This window comes from Aquila chrysaetos, chromosome 19 (genome assembly GCF_900496995.4).
Source record: "Aquila chrysaetos chrysaetos chromosome 19, bAquChr1.4, whole genome shotgun sequence".
In the NCBI taxonomy this organism is placed as follows: domain Eukaryota; kingdom Metazoa; phylum Chordata; class Aves; order Accipitriformes; family Accipitridae; genus Aquila; species Aquila chrysaetos.
Genome location: NC_044022.1, coordinates 24,645,935 through 24,665,609, shown reverse-complemented (window position 1 = coordinate 24,665,609; position 19,675 = coordinate 24,645,935). Strand labels below are relative to the sequence as shown.

At 44.1% G+C, this 19,675-nt stretch overlaps 1 protein-coding gene across 5 annotated transcripts in view; it reads right to left on the bottom strand.

Moving 5' to 3' along the window:
• Positions 1–8,434: 8,434 nt before the first annotated feature.
• The window catches only part of GUCY2F (guanylate cyclase 2F, retinal), a 49,336-nt gene continuing 38,095 nt past the window's right edge, over positions 8,435–19,675 (bottom strand). For 4 of the 5 annotated variants that reach the window (XM_030043110.1, XM_030043114.1, XM_030043113.1 and 1 more), the window contains one exon: positions 8,435–9,543. In XM_030043110.1, coding sequence (XP_029898970.1) covers positions 9,405–9,543 — 139 coding nt within the window. In that variant the 3' untranslated portion in view covers positions 8,435–9,404. Of the gene's footprint in view, positions 9,544–14,735; positions 14,828–19,675 lie in introns of all 5 variants that reach the window. The other variant, XM_030043112.1, reaches the window with a different exon arrangement.

Here is a 19,675-nt window from a genome sequence, read left to right as displayed (position 1 = left end):
CACTCGTTTCCCCTTGTAGCTGCAAAGAGCAGAGGGATTTGCCATGCAGCCCTCTACACCTCCTAAACGCATCCAGCACCTGGGCATAAGGCAGTGAGGATGTGTGTGTTCAACATTGCAACTCTCAGGACTTCTATAAATATAGGAGGTATTGCCTAAACACGGTGTTCCCAGCCTTTTCCCTTTGGATGAGCTATTACAGTAGGAAGGGCAGCAAAAGTGGCTTCTCAGGCTGTAGTTATGTTGATGGGGTTTGTCTATGTCTAGAGGGACGTGAACCAGAGAAACTTCTCATTTCAACACCTTCAGTCACCACTCAGCATTTCCAAGTGAAACTACAGTCTTTCCTCTTTGGGAAAAGAGCCTTCAGCCCTTGGAGCCCTTGAGATCTGCAAACCCTTCTATAGATTATTATCCTGATTTCATATTTGCCTTGGATTGTGTTTTGAAGCCATGCACAGGGATGAGCACACCATGTCCCTGGATTTATGTAGCCTTAGGCAACATGGAGGTGATGTCCATAGTGTCCAAATCCACCATTTACAACACATTGTCCAGTGACTGTGGCAGTACTTGTCTGCCTTTGGGTGTTTGAGAGGGGAAGGCAGTTTATTAGCTGGCTCCAGTGCCAGGGAAGGGTGTCAGACACGTGTCATTTAATCATGCAGGTATCTCCATTGCTTTTCTGAGGAGCATCCGTTTGTGCTTTTCCTTTTCTAAGTCCACAGAAGCACCATGCAGGATTCGTTGCTCTCAACGCTCAGGGCCTCCCGTTGTTCCAGACATGAGGAATGATTTGCTGGAGACCTGTCAGGATGTGAAACCTACTGTCCCACCACAGCCAGAGGACTCCCCGTCGGAGATTCTTCTCTCAGTTCCTTTCCACCTGCCCATCTTCTGCTGGCTGGGCACACGTGGACAGCAGTGTCTGAACGTACAACCAAAGCAGATTCATCCCACCTAAATGAAGACCTTTTTGTCTTCTAACCTCACCTGGTCAGGAGGTTATTATTCTCGTGTCTCCTGTCCTCCACACGCACCAGTGTTGGACAGTCTGCACTCTTCCCAGTGCTCAGCCACCCGGACAAAGCTACAGCAGCAGGGGTAGAGAGGAGAATGTTTTTCAGGCTGATTCCTCCTCTCCATAGTGTGAGAAACAGCGTTCACTGGGTCACCCTGCAGACTGGACCTGAGGCTTGGACCCCACCATGATTATCGGGTCATATTTCCCTCTTGTCCTGACTGTGTTGCAGTCCTGACAGGTGCAGTCAACCAGAGCAACCTCGATGACATCTCGCCATGAATAAACTTTGGCACCTTGTTTGGATAACAACCTGTGATTATTCCCTCCGGAGCTTTCTATGTGATGATGGTGTTTGGGGAGCTAGAGTTACAGATTTGGCCGGGCAGACAATCACCTCCGCAGGGAGCCCACACAAGTAGGTTAAACAAAAGCTTTATTTCCACACAGTGTTCTTGGGACACCGTGCCAAAATTTCACAGACGGCTCAAAACAAGGATTGGCAAGGAATGCTCTGCTCCTGTGATGCTTTCTTATTGCAAACAGCCCTGAGTCACAAAACGCATGTTCAGAGCCAAGCCTGAACATCCTTTAAAATCAGAAGTGTTCAGATGAACAATTTTCAGGTTTGTTCTTTAAAGCAATAATGTACCAGAGCAGCGGTCACATGCAGGGGAGTGTAAGCAATTTCTATAGCACCAGACCTTCAATCCATGGTTAAAGCCCTCTGGTACTACAGGAGAAGAACTATTCAATAAGCCATGGTTATTAAGGCAGTTAATTGCAGTACATCTGCCATCAGATATTATTCTGTGCTACACGGGGTTCGGACAGTGCACTGCTCTTGGTGGGCAAAGACCTCAAGACCGGAGCTTCAGCCGTGCAGAGTCTGTTTGCTGCCTTCTCTTCCTGCCCACAGTTTTCTGACTAGCGTGGAGAAAGGTCAGTTGGTTTCCTGCAGGATTTCAATATTTTGAAATGCTATTTCAGTTCCAGCTCTTGAATGAAAAAATAAATAAAGAAGGAAATTGGATGTGGAGGTTGGATCTGAGACATCTGCCTCCAGGGTTGCTTTGCAGCAAAAGTCTGGAATCGGTGCCTGAGATAGCCCAGCAGACGGGCAGCTGAGGTGTCTGGCAAACAAACTGTTAGAAAACCAGACCATTTTCCATTTGAAAACTGCAGAACATTTGCAACTTGGCAAATTCTAACAACAATAGTAAAAAAAGCTTCAACGCTAATAAATGCCTTCTGTTCAAGACCAACTGGAATTTCATGCATCGTATTGTAGTTTTCATTTGGACATCAGGCCTATGTAGATATAACATATTTCGGCATTGGTCCTTGGCCCTATATCAACTCTCCCTGAGCTTCTCGGCATATGTTAATGAAAAATGTTTCAGAAATCTAGCTTTGTGAAAATTAGTGTATTTATTTTCAGAGTCTGTTGTAAAGTTTTTTTAACTGTGCCTGCAGTCTGTACTATCTAGTTTGGCTCCCGGTCAGCCCCAAGTTGAGAAGAGATAAAGGCAAAAGGGGGATTTAGCTCTGTTGAAAAAAATAATTTTAATGTGTCAATGAAAGCAGTCAATAAAAGAGAGCCAGCTGATAAATTTTTCCTTGACTTTCAGGAGATCTTAAACAGGTCCTATGCAGGAAAGGAGACTGTATTGCACCAAGTAATGACAAAGTGGAGGGCAAATGTCATGGATCAAGACTGATGTGGAGGCAGGAAGCAAAGAGGAGAATTGTACGACCAGAATTCATTGTGCAACAACTTTTGTGGGTGGTCCTCGCAGTCCCCCGCTGGCTCCTGAGCTGTTTAGCAGAATTTAGTGGTGCTCAGAGACTTTGGTCAGGGAAGGAAGGACAATACTGACATCTGCAGATATCATGAAGTCAGGCTTGGGGAGGGTTGTGAGGAGCTCTAATGAACGAGGAAAAAGATGGTGAATGAAATTTAATACCAACAGCTGTAAAGTAACGAGCATCGGAGAAAAGTGTTAGGTGCTTCTTACACCGCACAGAACACGGAGCTGGTTTCATCAGCTCAGGGAACCCTCTCCAGTGGCCATTGCAAGAAGATTGGGGTAGTACCCTGGTGTGGGACAAATACTGAAAAGCTCCACCTGCTTGCCTTTTTCAGCAGTCGCTAGCCCGGGAACGCTGCGTGCTGCTGCTCACCCTGCAGCTGCAGGAGGCTGGAGGAGAGGATTGCAATGACCCGGGATCTGGAAATCATCCTGAATGCAATGGCTCTCAGCGCATTTTGGGAGGTCTGGTCCAACTCTGTGTGCTAACCCAACCTCCCCTTACATCGAGCTCTCTGTATCCTACAGCACTGTCCCCACAAGCTGACCTAGCAATCCTATTGCTCTTCGTCAGGCTGAGCTTTGCCTGCAAGAGCTTTATCTAAGGCCAACATTTCACACGGCTTCAGTTTGAGTGTGCAGAGCTGTAGTTCCTCTGCCTTCTCCCACCTATTCTTTTATTCAAATGATTATTTTTAGCACAGGTAAGGTCAGTGATGAGTGTCACGCTAGGGCTTTCTGGCATGACTGAAGTGGAATGCAAGGATGTGTGGCTACGGCGGTAGGAAATCCTTAGCCCACCTTCACCAGTGATGCCCGTTGACTTGCACCCAGCTGATGACCACTGTTATTGTGTGTGAGTGGGTAGGTGAAGGGGGGAAAGGGTCTACCTGTGCAGAGGACCTTGCCAGACCATGTTCTCGATTGCATGGATAGAAAGGAGCAGGTTGCCCCGGTGTCTCCCACGCATTCGACAAAGGGACAAAGCCATTGCTGGTGTGAGGACGGAAGGTTGCAGGGAAGGGAGGACTCCTGCTGCGCTGACTGTGGAGCTGTCCCTGACCTCACCACCGAAGGACACGTCTCTACAATGCCACGGTAAATAACGAGAGCTTCGGGGAAGGCGGACGTGCTGATGTTTTTGCGTGATGGTGTCAGGACAGAGATAGCATAGTTTCATGAGTTCAAAGATGGGTAATGCTGCAGGACACTTACCCTCAGCCCCACTCCTGCCTTCACCTGACTGCAGTCCCAAACCCCAGAGAAGCATCTTGATATTTTCCAGCGAGAAATGTGCCGTGGGGAGTGGTATTGCCCCCTCCCTGCTTTAGTTTTCCCCGACATAGGTCCTTGCAGCTGTTTGGACATCCATCCACGCTGTGGCTGCTCCATACCTTCCTTGGGTTCTTCTGCAACTCCTCATACCTCCTCTGCCTGACTGTCCTGCTGCTGGCTTGCATATTTGGAGACCTGCCTCTAAATTATTCAATAATGGAGTGAATATCTGAACAGGGGTCTCCACGGGGGCCTTATCTGCACAGAGAGCTGAAAAGTAAGATGAGAAGTAAGCTGAAGGTAAATATACAAACAAGGACAAGACTTTCAGGTGGAGGGATAGGTCTCCAAGGATCTTTATTGGCATTTGGTTTTAATTCCCTGTTAAAAATACTGTATGAAACATGAACTATATTCAGACAGGGTATGTTGTGCATAAATACATCTTCTACAGCTCTCAGCGGGTTTGCATGATTACAATAAAATTCACCCTATAACATTAGTGGTAAAACCTCTGGCAATCACATGGTAGGTTCTTGTTGATAGTGGTTTCTAGAGTGTGTGCTTCACTATCTGAGAAATCCACCAAATGACTTGTCCGTAATCACCTGAGAAGTCTGCTGTGGAGCTACAAAACTTACATTTGCTGCTTCCAGCCCCCATCTTCCTCATTACAACACCCAAACACTAGTTTTAGGAGCAAAATAACAAGAAAAGAGCATGATACAGTAATCACAGTTAGTATGGGAAGAAATCTCATGAGTAAACCTAAACCTGTCTAAACAGAACAATGCCAGGAAAATATAAATATATTTTATGGCTTTCTAACAGTAGAGGTTATCACACTCAGGGATGCGTCCTTGGCCTCTTCCTGTTGAAACGAAGAGGAAAAAAATACCACTGGCTTCAAAGAGAATTAAGAATTATCCTGGGATTACTAAAGTCATCAGTGATTAGAACTTTGCTTCTCTGCTACCCTTTCCCACAGATTTACTATTTTATTTTTTTAAATAAATTCAAAGAATGTTGTTTATTTTAGAAGACTACAGGCTGAAGAAAGAATCCAAAACCTGTGTGCAGAAGGGCAGATTGAAATCCTCTTGTTTAAATCGTCTTCAGCTGGAAAATTCAGTTTTTGGCTACCCAACATTTTCTTAAAAATGTCTTTTCTTAGACTAACAAAAACACACACGCAAAAGTCTATTTCTTAGTGGGTAAGTATGAAATAAAAAACTGGGTACCCCAAAATTGAAATATATATGTATCTGTATGTATGTGTAGATTTTGAAAAGGAGAATATATGCATAGTGGTAGACTGAAGAGGAGAGTTGTGGGTTTTTTTCTCATGCATTTACGAATGTTTAATTTGATATATAACAGAAACGGAAGGTCACTGTCCCTCCTGCTCACTGTCACATTACCAGCTAAATGGATTTGTGGGAAGTTTTTCAGGGGGCAAGTCACTTCACAAATTTTATGTTTTCTGCTCATATGTATCTTCCTTTACATCCATTTTGCCTGTGTACTGGGAAGAACAAGTGTTTCAGAGAGGGTTAGCACTTCTAGGCAAGCCAAGTGTCAGAATTTCCAGACCCAGGGAAAAGATTAGGGAGTCCAGCACCTCCTCTGACCCAGTGATGATAACTACGTGGGAGTGAGGTTCATCCAACTTGACTTTATTCATCCTTGATATAGGTTTCTCCACCTGAGCTGATCAGTGCAGCTCCTGTTAGAGTTGATGGCAAGCACTTTTAGGGCATGGCTCATCCATCTGAATGCAGACATCCAGGATGGGATCAATTTTCAGGTTAAGACACCCAACTTTAAAGGTGTATCTCATTAAACATACCTGTCTAGTATTATTTCGGATCTTATTGTCTGCTGCCTGGCCTCCAGCTGCCATTGCGAAAGGCTCTGGTCCTGTCTTATTTATCAGCTCTCTCTGGATTTGCAGGTACTCCAAGGCATCCTAAATGTCATTAAGCACCTGTGTTTCAGCAGCTGAATTGCATCACAGGTGTGTCCATTTGGGTATATCTGCATGCACCAGGCTCCCATTGCTTGAATGGAGACATCCCAATAGTCAGTGAAGTTTAGGGGTGACTGTGCTAGCCAGATGTAGGCACCCATTTTAGGTTCAGCTGAGGCATTAGGCTCCTCGGACTTTTTGACTTGATCTCCATTCCGTGTAATGGGAGCTGAGACACCCAGCACACACAGGGGTATCCACGTGTAGGAGCCTAAGAAACACCCCTGGGAAGTGCCTGTTCCCCTTCTCTGACTGTTAGGGGACCTGTCTCAATGACTGTCTCACTGGACCTTACAGAGCGATATTTAGCCAGATTATTTTCGTTTTGCACATCATTGTGGGTACTTCTTTTCATTTGGAGGCCAGCCTTGACTACACATAGGCCTTTCCAAGCAAAACCCATTGATGTAACACTCACTTGCATGGAAATACCACACCAAGAGCAGAGGGAGAGATCATCTGTCCTCCATAGAGAGGATGTGCTTTCTGCCTGCCACACCTTGCAATTCTTTTTAGCCAACATGTAAGGTCAGGTTGGTGGAACCCACACCACTACATAACACAACAGCACTGATCATAGAATCATAGAATGGCTTGTGTTGGAAAGGACCTTAAAGACGGTCTAGTCCAACCCCCTGCCATGGGCAGGGACATCTTCCACTAGACCAGGTTGCTCAAAGCCCCATCCAACCTGGCCTTGAACACTGCCAGGGATGGGGCATCCACAGCCTCTCTGGGCAACCTGTGCCAGTGCCTCACCGCCCTCACAGTGAAGAACTTCTTCCTTACATCTAGTCTGAATCTCCCCTCTTTTAGTTTAAAGCCATTACCCCTTGTCCTATCACTACAGGTCCTACTAAAAAGCCCCTCTTTGGCTTTCTTGTAGGCCTCCTTTAGGTACTGGAAGCCTGCAACAAGGTCTCCCTGGAGCCTTCTCTTCTCCAGACTGAACAACCCCAACTGTCTCAGCCTTTCTTCACAGCAGAGGTGTTCCAGCCCTCTCATCATTTTGTGTCCCTCCTCTGGACCCGCTCCAACAGGTCCCTGTCTCTCCTGTGCTGAGGACCCCAGAGCTGGACGCAGAACTGCAGGTGGGGTCTCACCAGAGCGGAGCAGAGGGGCACAATCCCCTCCCTCGACCTGCTGGCCACACTTCTTCTGATGCAGCCCAGGACACGGTTGGCTTTCTGGGCTGCAAACACACATTGATGGGTCATGCTGAGCTTCTGGTCAAGCAACGCTCCCAAGTCCTTCTCTGCAGGGCTGCTCTCAATCCACCCATCTCCTAACCTGTATTTGTGCTTGACCAATGTTTTAAACATGGGAAAATAATGGAAAAGACATGAATTACTCAGAAATTGTTTGATTTTTAAGGTCACGTTTGCACAGACCAATCCACATAATGTCCCTCCCTGGAACTGTATATTGAGGTATATTGTGTCAGAATTGCCTGGCCCATGTCTCTTGCATAGGACTTTACTCCTGAATGGATCTGCAAACAGAGGGTGAGCACAGTGCAGGAGGTGAAAGCTTTCCTAAGCCCTCTTTGACAGCTCAAGTGTCGTATCATCCTTTCGACATATGTCTTTCAAGGGCCAACTTCTCCCACCCGGAACATCAACTCACATCACTAAATAGGCAAAAGCTTCTTTCACAAAACCAGGTGCCACAGAGTAAAATCTCATTATTAAAGAACATTAACAAATTTCCCTTCCATTTTCACTTTTCAGATGTTTATACTCCAAACAGCTCTTACTTTGACAGTTCATGTGTTTTATACTTGCTACAGTGAATTAGTTGTGAAAATAATATCTTCCTTAGCTTTGTGGAGTCTCGCTTGCCTTGTTTCATAAAGGCAATTGTTTGCAATAACCAAAGAAGTTTTGGCAAGTGGTTGTTGACTCTTATTTATCATCTGAATGATAAAAATCTGCTCTGGTTGCTCTGATGAGAAGAGTTCAAACTGAGCTTGAGAAAAGTCTCCATGTTTTCAATGAGCACCTTCTGGTGGTAATACCGATTAAATTACTATATCTGCTGTTCTCTTCAGCCTTGCAGAAGAGAGAACAACAATTCCCAGCAGATTGTTAGAAGCCAGATGTTGAACAGGAGTAAAAAACCTGGAAGAAGAAGTGGCCAACAACAAAATTATTTGACCTTGATGAAGTGTGCTCTGTGAGAAGTGCCTACAGGCCAAATGCTGGCCCTTTGCAGAAAGGTATTTTTACCCGCTGGGAGGCTTACTTTGAAGACAAGTGCCTTTGAGACCACTTGGAGACTGGGAAGGAAAAAAAGCGATGTACTTTTCGTTCCCTCAGCTCCAGTTTTGCAGCAAAGAAAATTCATATCTCATTAGTATTACTCAGCTGAAGGAACTGCAGAATGTCATTCTCTGCATCTCAGTTTTCCAATATCTTGGCTTTCCGTTTTCATCCTGCTTTGAGATGAAAAGTGTAAAATGTTTTAGATATGCTATATGTATGTGCGTATAAAGTAAAACAGAATGTTCTTCCAGTTCAGATCTTGAATTGCAGAGATGACATATTTTAACATTTTGAGCAGAATCACATTTTGGCATTTGGAAACAAATATTGATTCATACCAAACTGTTTCATTTCAAAACTGTCATTTCAGTTTGAAAATAGCATTAAAATGGCATTTGCAGCTGAAATGTCAATTTAAAAGAAAATGTTTCAGCTTAAATTGACTTATAGGAACAAAACATTTTGATTCAAAATTTCCCCTTGTGGGAGAGTGAAAAATATTTTTTGTTGTTGTCAAACCCACTTTCTTCTAAATTGCACTGATTTTCATGAAACCAGAGTTTCCTACAACAACAAGAAAAATCTATATAATGCAAAACAGTTAAACCATTTTAGCACTTGGCATTATTGTTCAAATCCAGGCCCAAGTGCAGCCAGACATGTTTTTGCTGCCACGCAGACCTAGCTAAAATATTCTTTGGGCTCATCCTCGCGACAGTTGCTGATGAAGAGCTGGCACTACCATCACCACCACCATTACTTTCCTTCCCAATGGACCCCTGCCAAAAAAGCACACATACAGCTCTGAGTTGGTGCCCAGTTTCCCAATAGATGATGGTCAGGATTCATCTGCCTGCTCAGGTTCACCCTCTGCAAGAGCTAAGAGGCTTCATCAATTATACTGCTTTTGGCTGGAAGGGAATTAAATGGAGGGTGTGAGCTCCTCTGCTGGGTTGGCTTCAAGGTGTCCATCCTGATCTTACTAGTTTTTTGCTGTGCTCTTCTCAGATTTCATCCTCTTCAGTACTTATTCTGGCCTCCTTCATGCTCCCCAGCTCTTTAAAGGTTGCTTTTGTCAGTGTCCTCTTTGTCCCCCTCAGGACAGATTTGAGTTTCCTGGTCAGGACATCTGGCCAGTTGTGGCTGTAAAACAGAGAAGAGAGCAGGAGTTAGCAACACTGCTCACTAAGGAATAGCCTTTCTTTTTGCATCACTTTGTGTCAGACAAAGCAGAAACAATAGATGTTCTCAAAGCCATCAAGCAGCATCGGGCAAGGAGGGGTGTTGGTAGAGAACTGCAGGGATACGGTGGTCCTAGTAAACCATACAACCGCTGGAGCTGTTCCATGGGTTAATGGGATACACAGAGATTTCATCCAAGGATATCCACTTCACAACTGTAAATTACATTTACATAAAAACAACCAGAGGGCTTCAGCTGCTCCTGAAAAACATTCCTAACTGCATCACAAGCCTCATAAAGCCCTTAGCCGGTAAGAAATCAGCTGGGCTTCTCCAGGTTTAAGGTCGGTCACTGCCACCAGTGAGAAATCTGAAGGTCCAGCTGCTCTGACAGCCCCATGATCTCACCAAGCCCAAGACAGGATGAGCAGAGAACCAGAAAGCCCTGACGTCCATCTCAGACCCAGGAGTGGTTTTGCTGCCTTAGCCTGGCACTGTTCCCGACAGAATGAGCTCTGCTGAGTACCAGGACTTAAGAGCTGGGCTGAGAGACTACATCTAGATCCAGGCTAGTAAACTGATGTGATGGAGCTGAAGAGGATCATTTGTTATGATGCTCCAAGTGTTCATGATGCCCAGGTTCTACCATCTGTCAATGGGCACAGATTTATTATAACATAATGGGCGTTTCAGAGACAAAACAAACATCAAGGACTTGTAGAAGGCCAGAAGCTGAGTGAATGGCAGGGCTTTAGGTAAGTGTCAACTCTGCAGCTGTCCTGTCCTACATAAAGTATCATATAAAATCAAATTTACTGTGCATAATAGAAGAAAATATAATTCCAGCTGTTGTAAACCAAAAAGAACCTAACGCCAACCCATACCAATAACACCATTGTGATTATATAGATATTAAAAAGAAATAGCTGAGAAATTGTTGTGATTATACATAGATATATATATGGTTTTAAATTGTACACACCATTGTTGTGTACAACGAACAAGCAATTACTTCAGAATAGAAATATATGTAAAACTGACTACATGAAGCAGGGATCCTGTAGCAATAGGACAAGGGGTAATGGTTTTAAACTGAAAGAGGGTAGACTCAGACTAGATATAAGGAAGAATTTTTTTACACTGAGGGTGGTGAAACCCTGGCCCAGGTTGCCCAGAGAGGTGGTCGATGCCCCATCCCTGGACACATTCAAGGTCAGGTTGGACGGGGCTCTGAGCAACCTGCTCTGGTTGAAGATGTCCCTGCCCATGGCAGGGGGGTTGGACTAGATGACCTTGAAAGGTCCCTTCCAACACAAACCGTTCTGTGATTCTATCATTCTATATCAAGAGTGTGAGATATGAGGTCTTGAAAGGAGGGGAATGAATATTATTAGGCCCAAGGACTATTCACACTAATGACCAATTATTAATATAGAATTGTTAAGCAGCTTAATGAAACTGCCCTTAATGACAGCACAGGGTGAGCTGTCTTTAAAGTATCTATTAGATATCTATAAAGTATATAAATATAATTTAAAATATATATATCAGACTATAGCAAAGTCAACTAATAGCACTGGCACTAGAACCAGGTGTGCAGGCTTGACCACTCTGACACCCTGTATTGTAGCACTACATATCTAATGCTTTTTTGTTATCATTCAAGGGAATCGTATTTTATTATTTGACCTAAGGTTCTGCAGGTGGTGTTTGATGGTCTAGTTACCTGTGCCTGAGGACTGGCTATTAAATCTGGATAAAACAAGAGAAGAGCCAGGACCTCCAAACTCAGCACACATCATGTTCCCTTCACTCTCACACTCAGTGGGAGACCAAGGGCAGCCAAGGACAACCAAGGGCAAAAAAGAGGAAAGAGATCTAAAGGCAAATTTCTGAATCTTAAGAAATCACCCAAATGTATCAACCCAATGGGATTTAGGATCCACCCTGAAAATTCATTCATTGAACTTTATGAGAAATTGCTGATGCCCTTGTCAAAGATGATCCCAAATGTTTTGCAACTACTAAGGAAATGAAATTTCTTTTTTTTCTTTAGGCCTTTCTGGTGTTGGATGAAGAAGATATGCCTTCCAGTGTGTTGCCCTACATACCAAGAGACAAGTAGCTGATAGAGTGGAATAAAGGGGGAAGAAAAAGATATGATGGGAAAAAAGATCAATGGAAATGAGTGGTTTCTGCAGTTCTGGTTTTAATCTTTGGAGACATCATGCAGGCAAAATCATCTGAGATTATCCCTGCAGTGGGGCTGAAGGAGTACGCTGTAATTGTGTGGGTTTCTGTGTAGGCGTGGGTTTCACCTTTAAGGACAGAGAGAATCTTTATCAAAAACCCCATCCTGAATGAGCTTTCAGATCTTAACTGCTGGTCAGTCACACCTTGCTAGTCTACGGCTTGGCCAGCAAGATGCAATGATTTGGGTGTTTACTGTATTTCCTGAACAAGAAAGAACCTTGAGGGATCTCCTGTCACTAAGCTGAGTTCATGGGAAGAGAGGTCAGACTAGAGGGAGAGTCAAAGTCTTGAGGGGAAAGAAAAAGGGAGAGAAAATAACTTAAAAAACTGAACCTCAGTACTTTTAGGTGATCCCAGACTGGTCCTTTGTCCACGCAGGACACACTACCCGTATGCTTATATATCTGAAGGTCAGCAAAGAGCAGTACATGTGACACGAAGATTTATATACCATGGATCCCTCCCTAAATACAGCAGCTACCAATCACATTGGGGTGAAATCTTGCCCCTTTGAACTCCACAATGAACCCTGACAGACTTGCATGGAGTCCAAGTCTCATCTCCAAAGTGAGCTCAATCTAGGGACCACAGGGAATCATTGATCTCTCTGTGGGACCGTTCTCTGGTGGGCCTTGAAGGAGAGAACTCCCTTTCTCCACATCAGAAGCACTGTAAGATGCTAGAGGTGGGATTCAGCTGCCTGAGGATACTGTCTAGCAGTATTTGAGATGCCATGGTTTATCCTGCGTGGTCTTCAGCTGCTGTTTCAACTGCCAGCCTTGCACAAGTGTCTCTGAAAACCATGGTGCTCGGGGCTGAATCCCACTTGCATGAGTGGGTTAGTAGGTCCATGTTAAGATCACAGATCCTACTGCAGGACGAAGTATAAGGATCACTAGTGGTATAGCCAAGACGTTTTTCTTCAGATAACTGGAGGTGCACTTTGGTGTTGGTCATGCTTTGCTGCACATTTTTATCAAGATTCGGACAGAACCATCACTTCTCTTCGAAAACAGGTGTCCACCAAGGACAACAGAGTCCACAGTCACTCTTTCAAGGTTGAAGAATTCACTTCCTGAGCATGAGAAGCAGAGTCTTGGCCTTCCTTTAGCCTCCAGGCCAGATGTATACTCCAAAATATATAAATACTCCAAGATGGGGATCCCTATCTTATCCTAACAAGGACCTTGTGAGACTGTTAAGAGTTTACAGTCCCAGACTAATGGGGCTGTAAACTGGGTGACTGGACTATAGATCACTACATCTGAGATCCTTGTATAGCATTCCTTTATTGCTATCAAAGAAAAACAAGGTTATTTATGGCATATTCCCTTTCATCATATATGTCTAAAATAGGTTAGCTGGAACCATCACTAAACCACCAAGTGGGCATGTGGGAACAAGTGGATGTTGAGGACATAATTGCCTCCATTGAAAGCTTCGTGCACACACGAAGGATTGAACTAGGACTGTTGAAATGCTCCAGGTATAAATGCCTTATTGATTTTTCTGCTATTTCCCATGAATTGAGCCAAGTGGACTAATGAGGACCTTCTGTTCCCTATAATGTACAGCTAATCAGCCTTGCTTCAGTGCAGAAGTCTTTGTCTGTGGGTGATATAAGTACTAAATGTTTTTGTATTAGTATATGTACAGGTTTTTTTCAGGCAGTGCTAACTAAAGTGAGAGATCTTCTTTGTCTCTGGCCTTAGAGCAATAGCTTGTGCTCATAGGTGTAGATCAGCAGGGCAGTCTTCTGTGCCTAGGAGCTTATGTTTAGCAGCGAGTGTTCACATATGGTAGTGCTTACGCAGGTCTCTGCACAGTGTGTCCCATATTTAAATCTTTTTTTTAAATGAAGAATTTCTGCCCAGCTTGTAGAATAGGGAGAGCCTCAGACAAAAATTTAAAAATCTCTTAAGGGAGACAAAACAGCCTAGTAACACCCCCTGAATCTTTAAGAGTTGTGGCTGGGAAAGAGGAACACAGTCAAAAGTTGCCTGCTGGGTTTTATCCTTGTAAGAAAATTGGATGGAGCTTTAGTCTTTAGAGTAATCTATCAGCTTGATATGATGTATCTTAGGGGTTTGTAACCAGCCTATATCTAGGCAATCTGGGCTTTCATCCACCTCTGCCTTTTTCTAAGAAAATGGAAATTAAGTAAAAGTTAGTTCAGAGGCACTGAGCAGAAGCATTATTGCTGCTTTCAGAGATGTTAATAAAACCAACCATACAGCATTTTCACGGGACATCAGACCCTCTATGTGCATGTGTGGGTGTGCATGCTTATATGCCAGCCTTGCTCCTGTAGCACCTATTTGATCAGGCAGCTCAGGTCATGCTGTTATACTCCATGTAACTTCTGAATTCCAACCAAATCATCCTAAATCCACATTTCTTTCTTGTACCAGTAGGTACCATAGTGATGAATAACAGAGCTGCCTCCTGTTTCCTGTCATGAGACATGGAATTACACTAGGCAGGAGATACACATTACAGGAAAGCAACAACAGGCAGTTTGGATTCTTCCAGGCTTGAACTCCAGCTTTACGTCTGTGTTTACCATGGGCTGGGCTCTTCCTGGCACAGTGCACATCGACATCCAGTGGATCGATAATCCACTGCAGGTAAACACAGTAATACTGTATGTCTTTCAGGAACAAATGTGATAATAGGTCATAAATTTGCTAGGAAATCACCCAACAAGGTTACTACTATCTTTAGACAGCTTTGCTGCTGTTCTAAGCACCTTTGAATGAGACACTTTAAAAGAATAATACATATTTTTGACAAAAAAAAAAAAAAAGGACATGACACTAAAACCAGCAAAGTGCAGACAAATAACACATAAGCAGACACTAAATAGCAGAGCTACGTTGGGACTGTCCTACAGCTACTACCTCAGATCTAGGCCCTTTTGCCAAGGAGTTTTTCAGCTTTCCTCCTTTTGAACTCTGCAATTTCTTCCGTGGGTAACCCATGAGCTCTACACCTGCAGTGAACATGTAGGCCATTAGAGAAAGAACCAGTTCAGTTTCATCTGCAATAAAGAATAGACCATAACGGAGACCGAGTGAAAGGTAAGTGTCTTCTGATGCAGTAAAGGAAAACAAATATTGGGCCTGGTTCTGATTTTATTTATTACCCTCTTGTATTACTTCATCTCGACTTACTTACTGCAAAGAATGAGGTTAGCTACTTTAATTTTAAGTGTCCGGAAATTAAGTGCCTGCTCTGAGACAGGCATCTTTTTCAATCTGTGTAACCAGGCACATCCAGAGGGCTCTTGGCACATCTTAGACACTTCTCCCAGGATGAGAGGAATGACTTTATTGATTGAGGAACACAAACTGTATATCTATCAATCATGTCTGTATCCAGAATCTATTAGAAAAGATGAATCCCAGGAGATTTATTCCATTATTCCTCTGATCCTCCCCCTCATTCATTAAAGGGAAGAGCACAACAAAACTGCTGTGAAGATCTTGCCTTCAGTTAGTTCAGCTCCTGCCTCAGTGCCTTTTGGTCTTCTTTGCTTCCAGAAACTCCCAGCTCTCAAAGCTATGGGCATATTTCCAAATGGAAATCCTATTTAACTGTCCCTAGAGACAGCCAGTTTTCCCTGAAAGCTTAGTACAAATTTAACAGCCTTTCCTGAGGGAGATCGGAGTCAAGTTTCAGCTCTTTTGCCAATTCTGTCCTACAAATGGAAACGTCTAACCAAGCTGTCCTTCCATGCCTTACCTAAATCCTCAGATCTGGGAACATCTTTCCTTTTTATAGAAGCATTGATCCCTGTTTATAAACCCTCCCATCAGTGCTGGAGACTTTAGGGCTGGGTCCCAAGGACAGGGAAGCCAGGAGGATATAATCCTGATGGGCTGAATGAGGAATGGTTTCTTCTGGGAATCTACAACTCAAGTGGGATTCATGTCCCTGAAATTCAGCTATCTGCAACAGAGATGTCTCCAGCTGAGCCAAATATCTTGGGGTCTCTTCTGAGGCAGTGGAGAGAAGCAGGCACAGCTTTGGGCTTTATCTCAAAGTAGATGTCCTCTGCGGGGCAGAAGAGATGTACCTGGAAGTGCCTGTTTCTCCGCATTGACTCTAAAAGATGTGTAAGGTGACCAGCTCAGATGGAGGTGTCTATGCTAGAGTTAAATAACTTTTAATAAGATTAAATCCTACCAGTTGGAGGGGGAAGAGGAATACTTTGTCTCCAGCCCCTTTATGCAAGCAGTAGCAAAATTCAGCCACACATGGATAAGCGTGAGGGGCTTGTTCTTTGAGTCCACCCAGCAGGACTTCATCCACAGGGCAGTGGAGGAGTTTGCTGCCTCTGTCTGCACAATAGTGCAGCAGGTTGTGACCCACAGAAGGTGAAGACCTGACCAGGGTTTTCGGGGATCAAGCACAGTGTCAGATTGCCTGAGCTCCACCTCCAAACACTGCTCACACAAGTATCAAGTAACTGTTTGATAACGACTTGAGCTTCACCCAGGGCACAGTAACAAGAAAAAAGATCCAGTGCAAACAGCACTGACACATCTCCTGAACTCAGTAATGTCTGAGCAACTGGAGAGGGCTGATTCTGCACCCTCCATCCCAACCTCTCACAAAACCCCTCTGTCTGAAGTCAGCTGTTCTTTTACCAAGGGAATCTCTTCCCTCCGTCTTGTTTCCGAAGCCAGCAGGAGAAACCGTAAGGTCCTGCACCCCAGCTCCCTGAACGGTTAAGGAATTTGCCTTCTCTTTTCTGAATATGGTGTGTTACAATGATTGTTTTCTGAGCACTGAAAACACAAGCCCCTGGCTCAAACCTTAGGCAGCCAGCACAACTTCTAGTTCCCAGTTACAGGGGGAAAGGCCCACACCCATAGACAGAGCATCTTTATGGCTTGGCCACTCCGTACCCTTTGGTGAGAACGACTGCCACTCAAATTGCCTTGAGACCTGGGTCATACAGATGCAGACATAGTCTTCTTTTCCCTCCTTTCTCTTTCTCTTATCCCTGTTTTGCATAAACCCATATGCTGGAGCAATGTGTACCCTGTTGCAAGACGCAGGTATCCTGGGCAGCCCGTTACATCTCAGCTCTGTGGTCCTGCTCCAACCAGCCCTGGAGCCCTTTCACTGACTGCTTCCCACACACCTTTGTCTTTAAACCAGTCAGGTTTGTCTTTGAGGTTACTCGTTTCTGAGCTGGTTTATTTTATTTTAGCCTGTTTCATCATATTCCAGTTTTTCTTACTTTAACTAGCTGGTAGCTTTGTAGAAGCAGTTGGCAGGGGAGCAGAGGAGGCTAAAAGCAGCTCTGAGGTGGTTTGTCCTCAGTATTCTTCCCTCCTGTCCCTCAGCACTGTTGTTCATATAAGAGCTTTTGGGCTGCTATGTAGCAAGAAAGCCTGTTTAGATGGCACGAGGGAGAGACGTGTACCCTGATCAGATAGAGATCTCACTTGGCCAGCCCACGCAGCGGGTGCAACACCCTAAAAATGTTCCTAGGCACAAGCTGACTCCTGTTCAGACAGCTCAGATCACTCGCCGCTGGGTTTCCCTCTGCTTCTCTTCTCGAGGGAAGTGTGGGCAGATCCAGGGAGAAACACCCTCAGGTGAACTCCTGCAGCCAGGACCTACCCTAGACAGCCTCTCCTGCTGTCGAGGTGCTGGTTGTTGCTCTCTCTGTCCCTCTGCAAAAACAGCCTTCAAAGGGACCTTCACCTCCCGCTTCACCTCCCAGTCTGTCTGGGTGAGACGGGAGAAACTACTGGGCACATCCAGGCACACCTGGGCACACCTCAGCCATGCCTGAGGCCATGCCCCAGAACACGATCCACAAAGCCAGCCAGGTCCTGAGCACAGCGTCACAACTACCTTTCCCTAAATCTGCAGAAGTATCCATGGGAGAAAAGGTAATGCATTTAATCACGTCTTCCAGCCAAACAATACCACTGCCTGATTTTGCTTCCTTTCTGAACACTGCATTTAGGGTTCCTTGCTATCAGCAGTAATTCTCTAATCTAGTATTCCAGCCAATTCTCCCAGAAACCTCAGCTTGCTCAAAAAGAGCTTGTTTAAATATATCAGCTGGAGCAACCACATTCTAAGTCAGACAGCCTTGTTCAAAGGGAGATGAGTCACTGGCTTTCATTCCTTTTCTCCCCTCAGCCAGATTTCAGAAAAAAATTCTTCTTTCTCACCTGCATTATGCCATAGCCACGACCAGAATATTCTTTTTTCTTCATTTTGCTGTTGTGTTAGGGGTTCAGAAATAATTTGAAAAGAAAGCATTGATTGTGAAGCAAAAAGCCTCTGTCCTGACACTGGGTGATCAAACCTATGAGCCAGAGCATGCTTTGATTTCCCCAAATAACTCTGTTATATGTTATATAAAGTTTATTTATGAAATGTTGTGATGCTGTTGTATAATTCCAGCTATGTAAGGACAACAAAAGTTTTTCAATGCTGTTTGCTCCACAAGGTCTTTTATTTCTGATTTTCAAGTGCATTGGGTGAAAAACTTCAAATAGGAGCCTGAATAGAAATCTTTTTGCTTATCCCCCAAAAAAGACACATCAGCAGCAACAGCAACAACAGAGACTCTCTACAGATCATCTCCCATGCTGCCAGGATGCCTCAACATAGACAAAGCAATAAGAGCCTTGTACTGGGTAGAAGAAAAAGCCATGTTGTCTTAATGGGTGTCTTTTTCCTTGCTTGTAAAAAGATATTTCTCATCTGGTGTTGGGAGATTGAATCTCTGACCACCTTTCACTGCTTCTCACCCATTTCATTTTAAAACAAGTATCTCAGTGCTTTCTCCAGGGTTGATCCTCATGTATGTGTGGATGGGGGAGACCCCAAACTCTCTCCTATCTCTGGCTGCATCTTCAGTTTTTAGTGATTTCTCATATCAGGTTGTACTTATCATTGTGGATGGTGGTGGGCTCGATGATTTATCAGCCTTTCTGGACTTAAGAGCTATTGCATGATTTCATACAAGAGAAGAGATCTGGGTCTGATGATAAAATTCCAAAACTCTCATACATTCTTTACCTGGGCACCAGATTCATGGTTAAAAACCCTTGAGAGGACCCAAGATCTGTATCTTTCTTTGCTGAACTGAATTCTTTTTTTTTTTTTCCTCCAGTTAACTTTCTATAGCTAATATAAAATAATGTTAGGAAGGGAAAGTTTCGAGATAAAACTGCCTCCTGGGATAGAGGGCTCCTGCTGCTTGAAAGCACTGTATTCAGTACCAGAGCAAAGGATTTCTGAAACAAGACGGTAAAAGTTGAAAAGTCAAAAGACTGAGTATGTCACTCATCTCCTTGGAACTGCAAATGAATGTGATCCTGGCTCTTGGGATTTTTTTCTGAATTTCATTAGCTATTGAATTTTTCCTAGTGCTAGATATTTTTTCAGTGCTTTGCCAAATGCATCTGTGATTTAGTCCAGCTCAGGCTTGTATCTGCTAGATTTGTATAACCTTACGTCTTTTCTGCTGTTTTGGACACAGGGAGTGCTCCACCAGTGCTGACAAAGTGCTGCCTGTCCCAGAGCATCGCAGAATGCCAACTTCTAATATCCCACATTTATAAATTAGCAACTTTCTGCTTTTTCCATGGCTGCTCTTCAGTCCCAAAACTAGTCTCCTGGTGTACCCTCAAAGAAACCTCACAGCCTTCCTTTAAACCTATCTGACTGTGAAATCTCAAAAAAATATCTATCCTACAGGTAGGCTGCTGCTCGACTGCTCAACATGCTTGTTTTTGCTATCTCATCATTTTGTGACACCTTCTCTTATGTCCACCCCAATCTGCTATTATTTCCAGTGGCA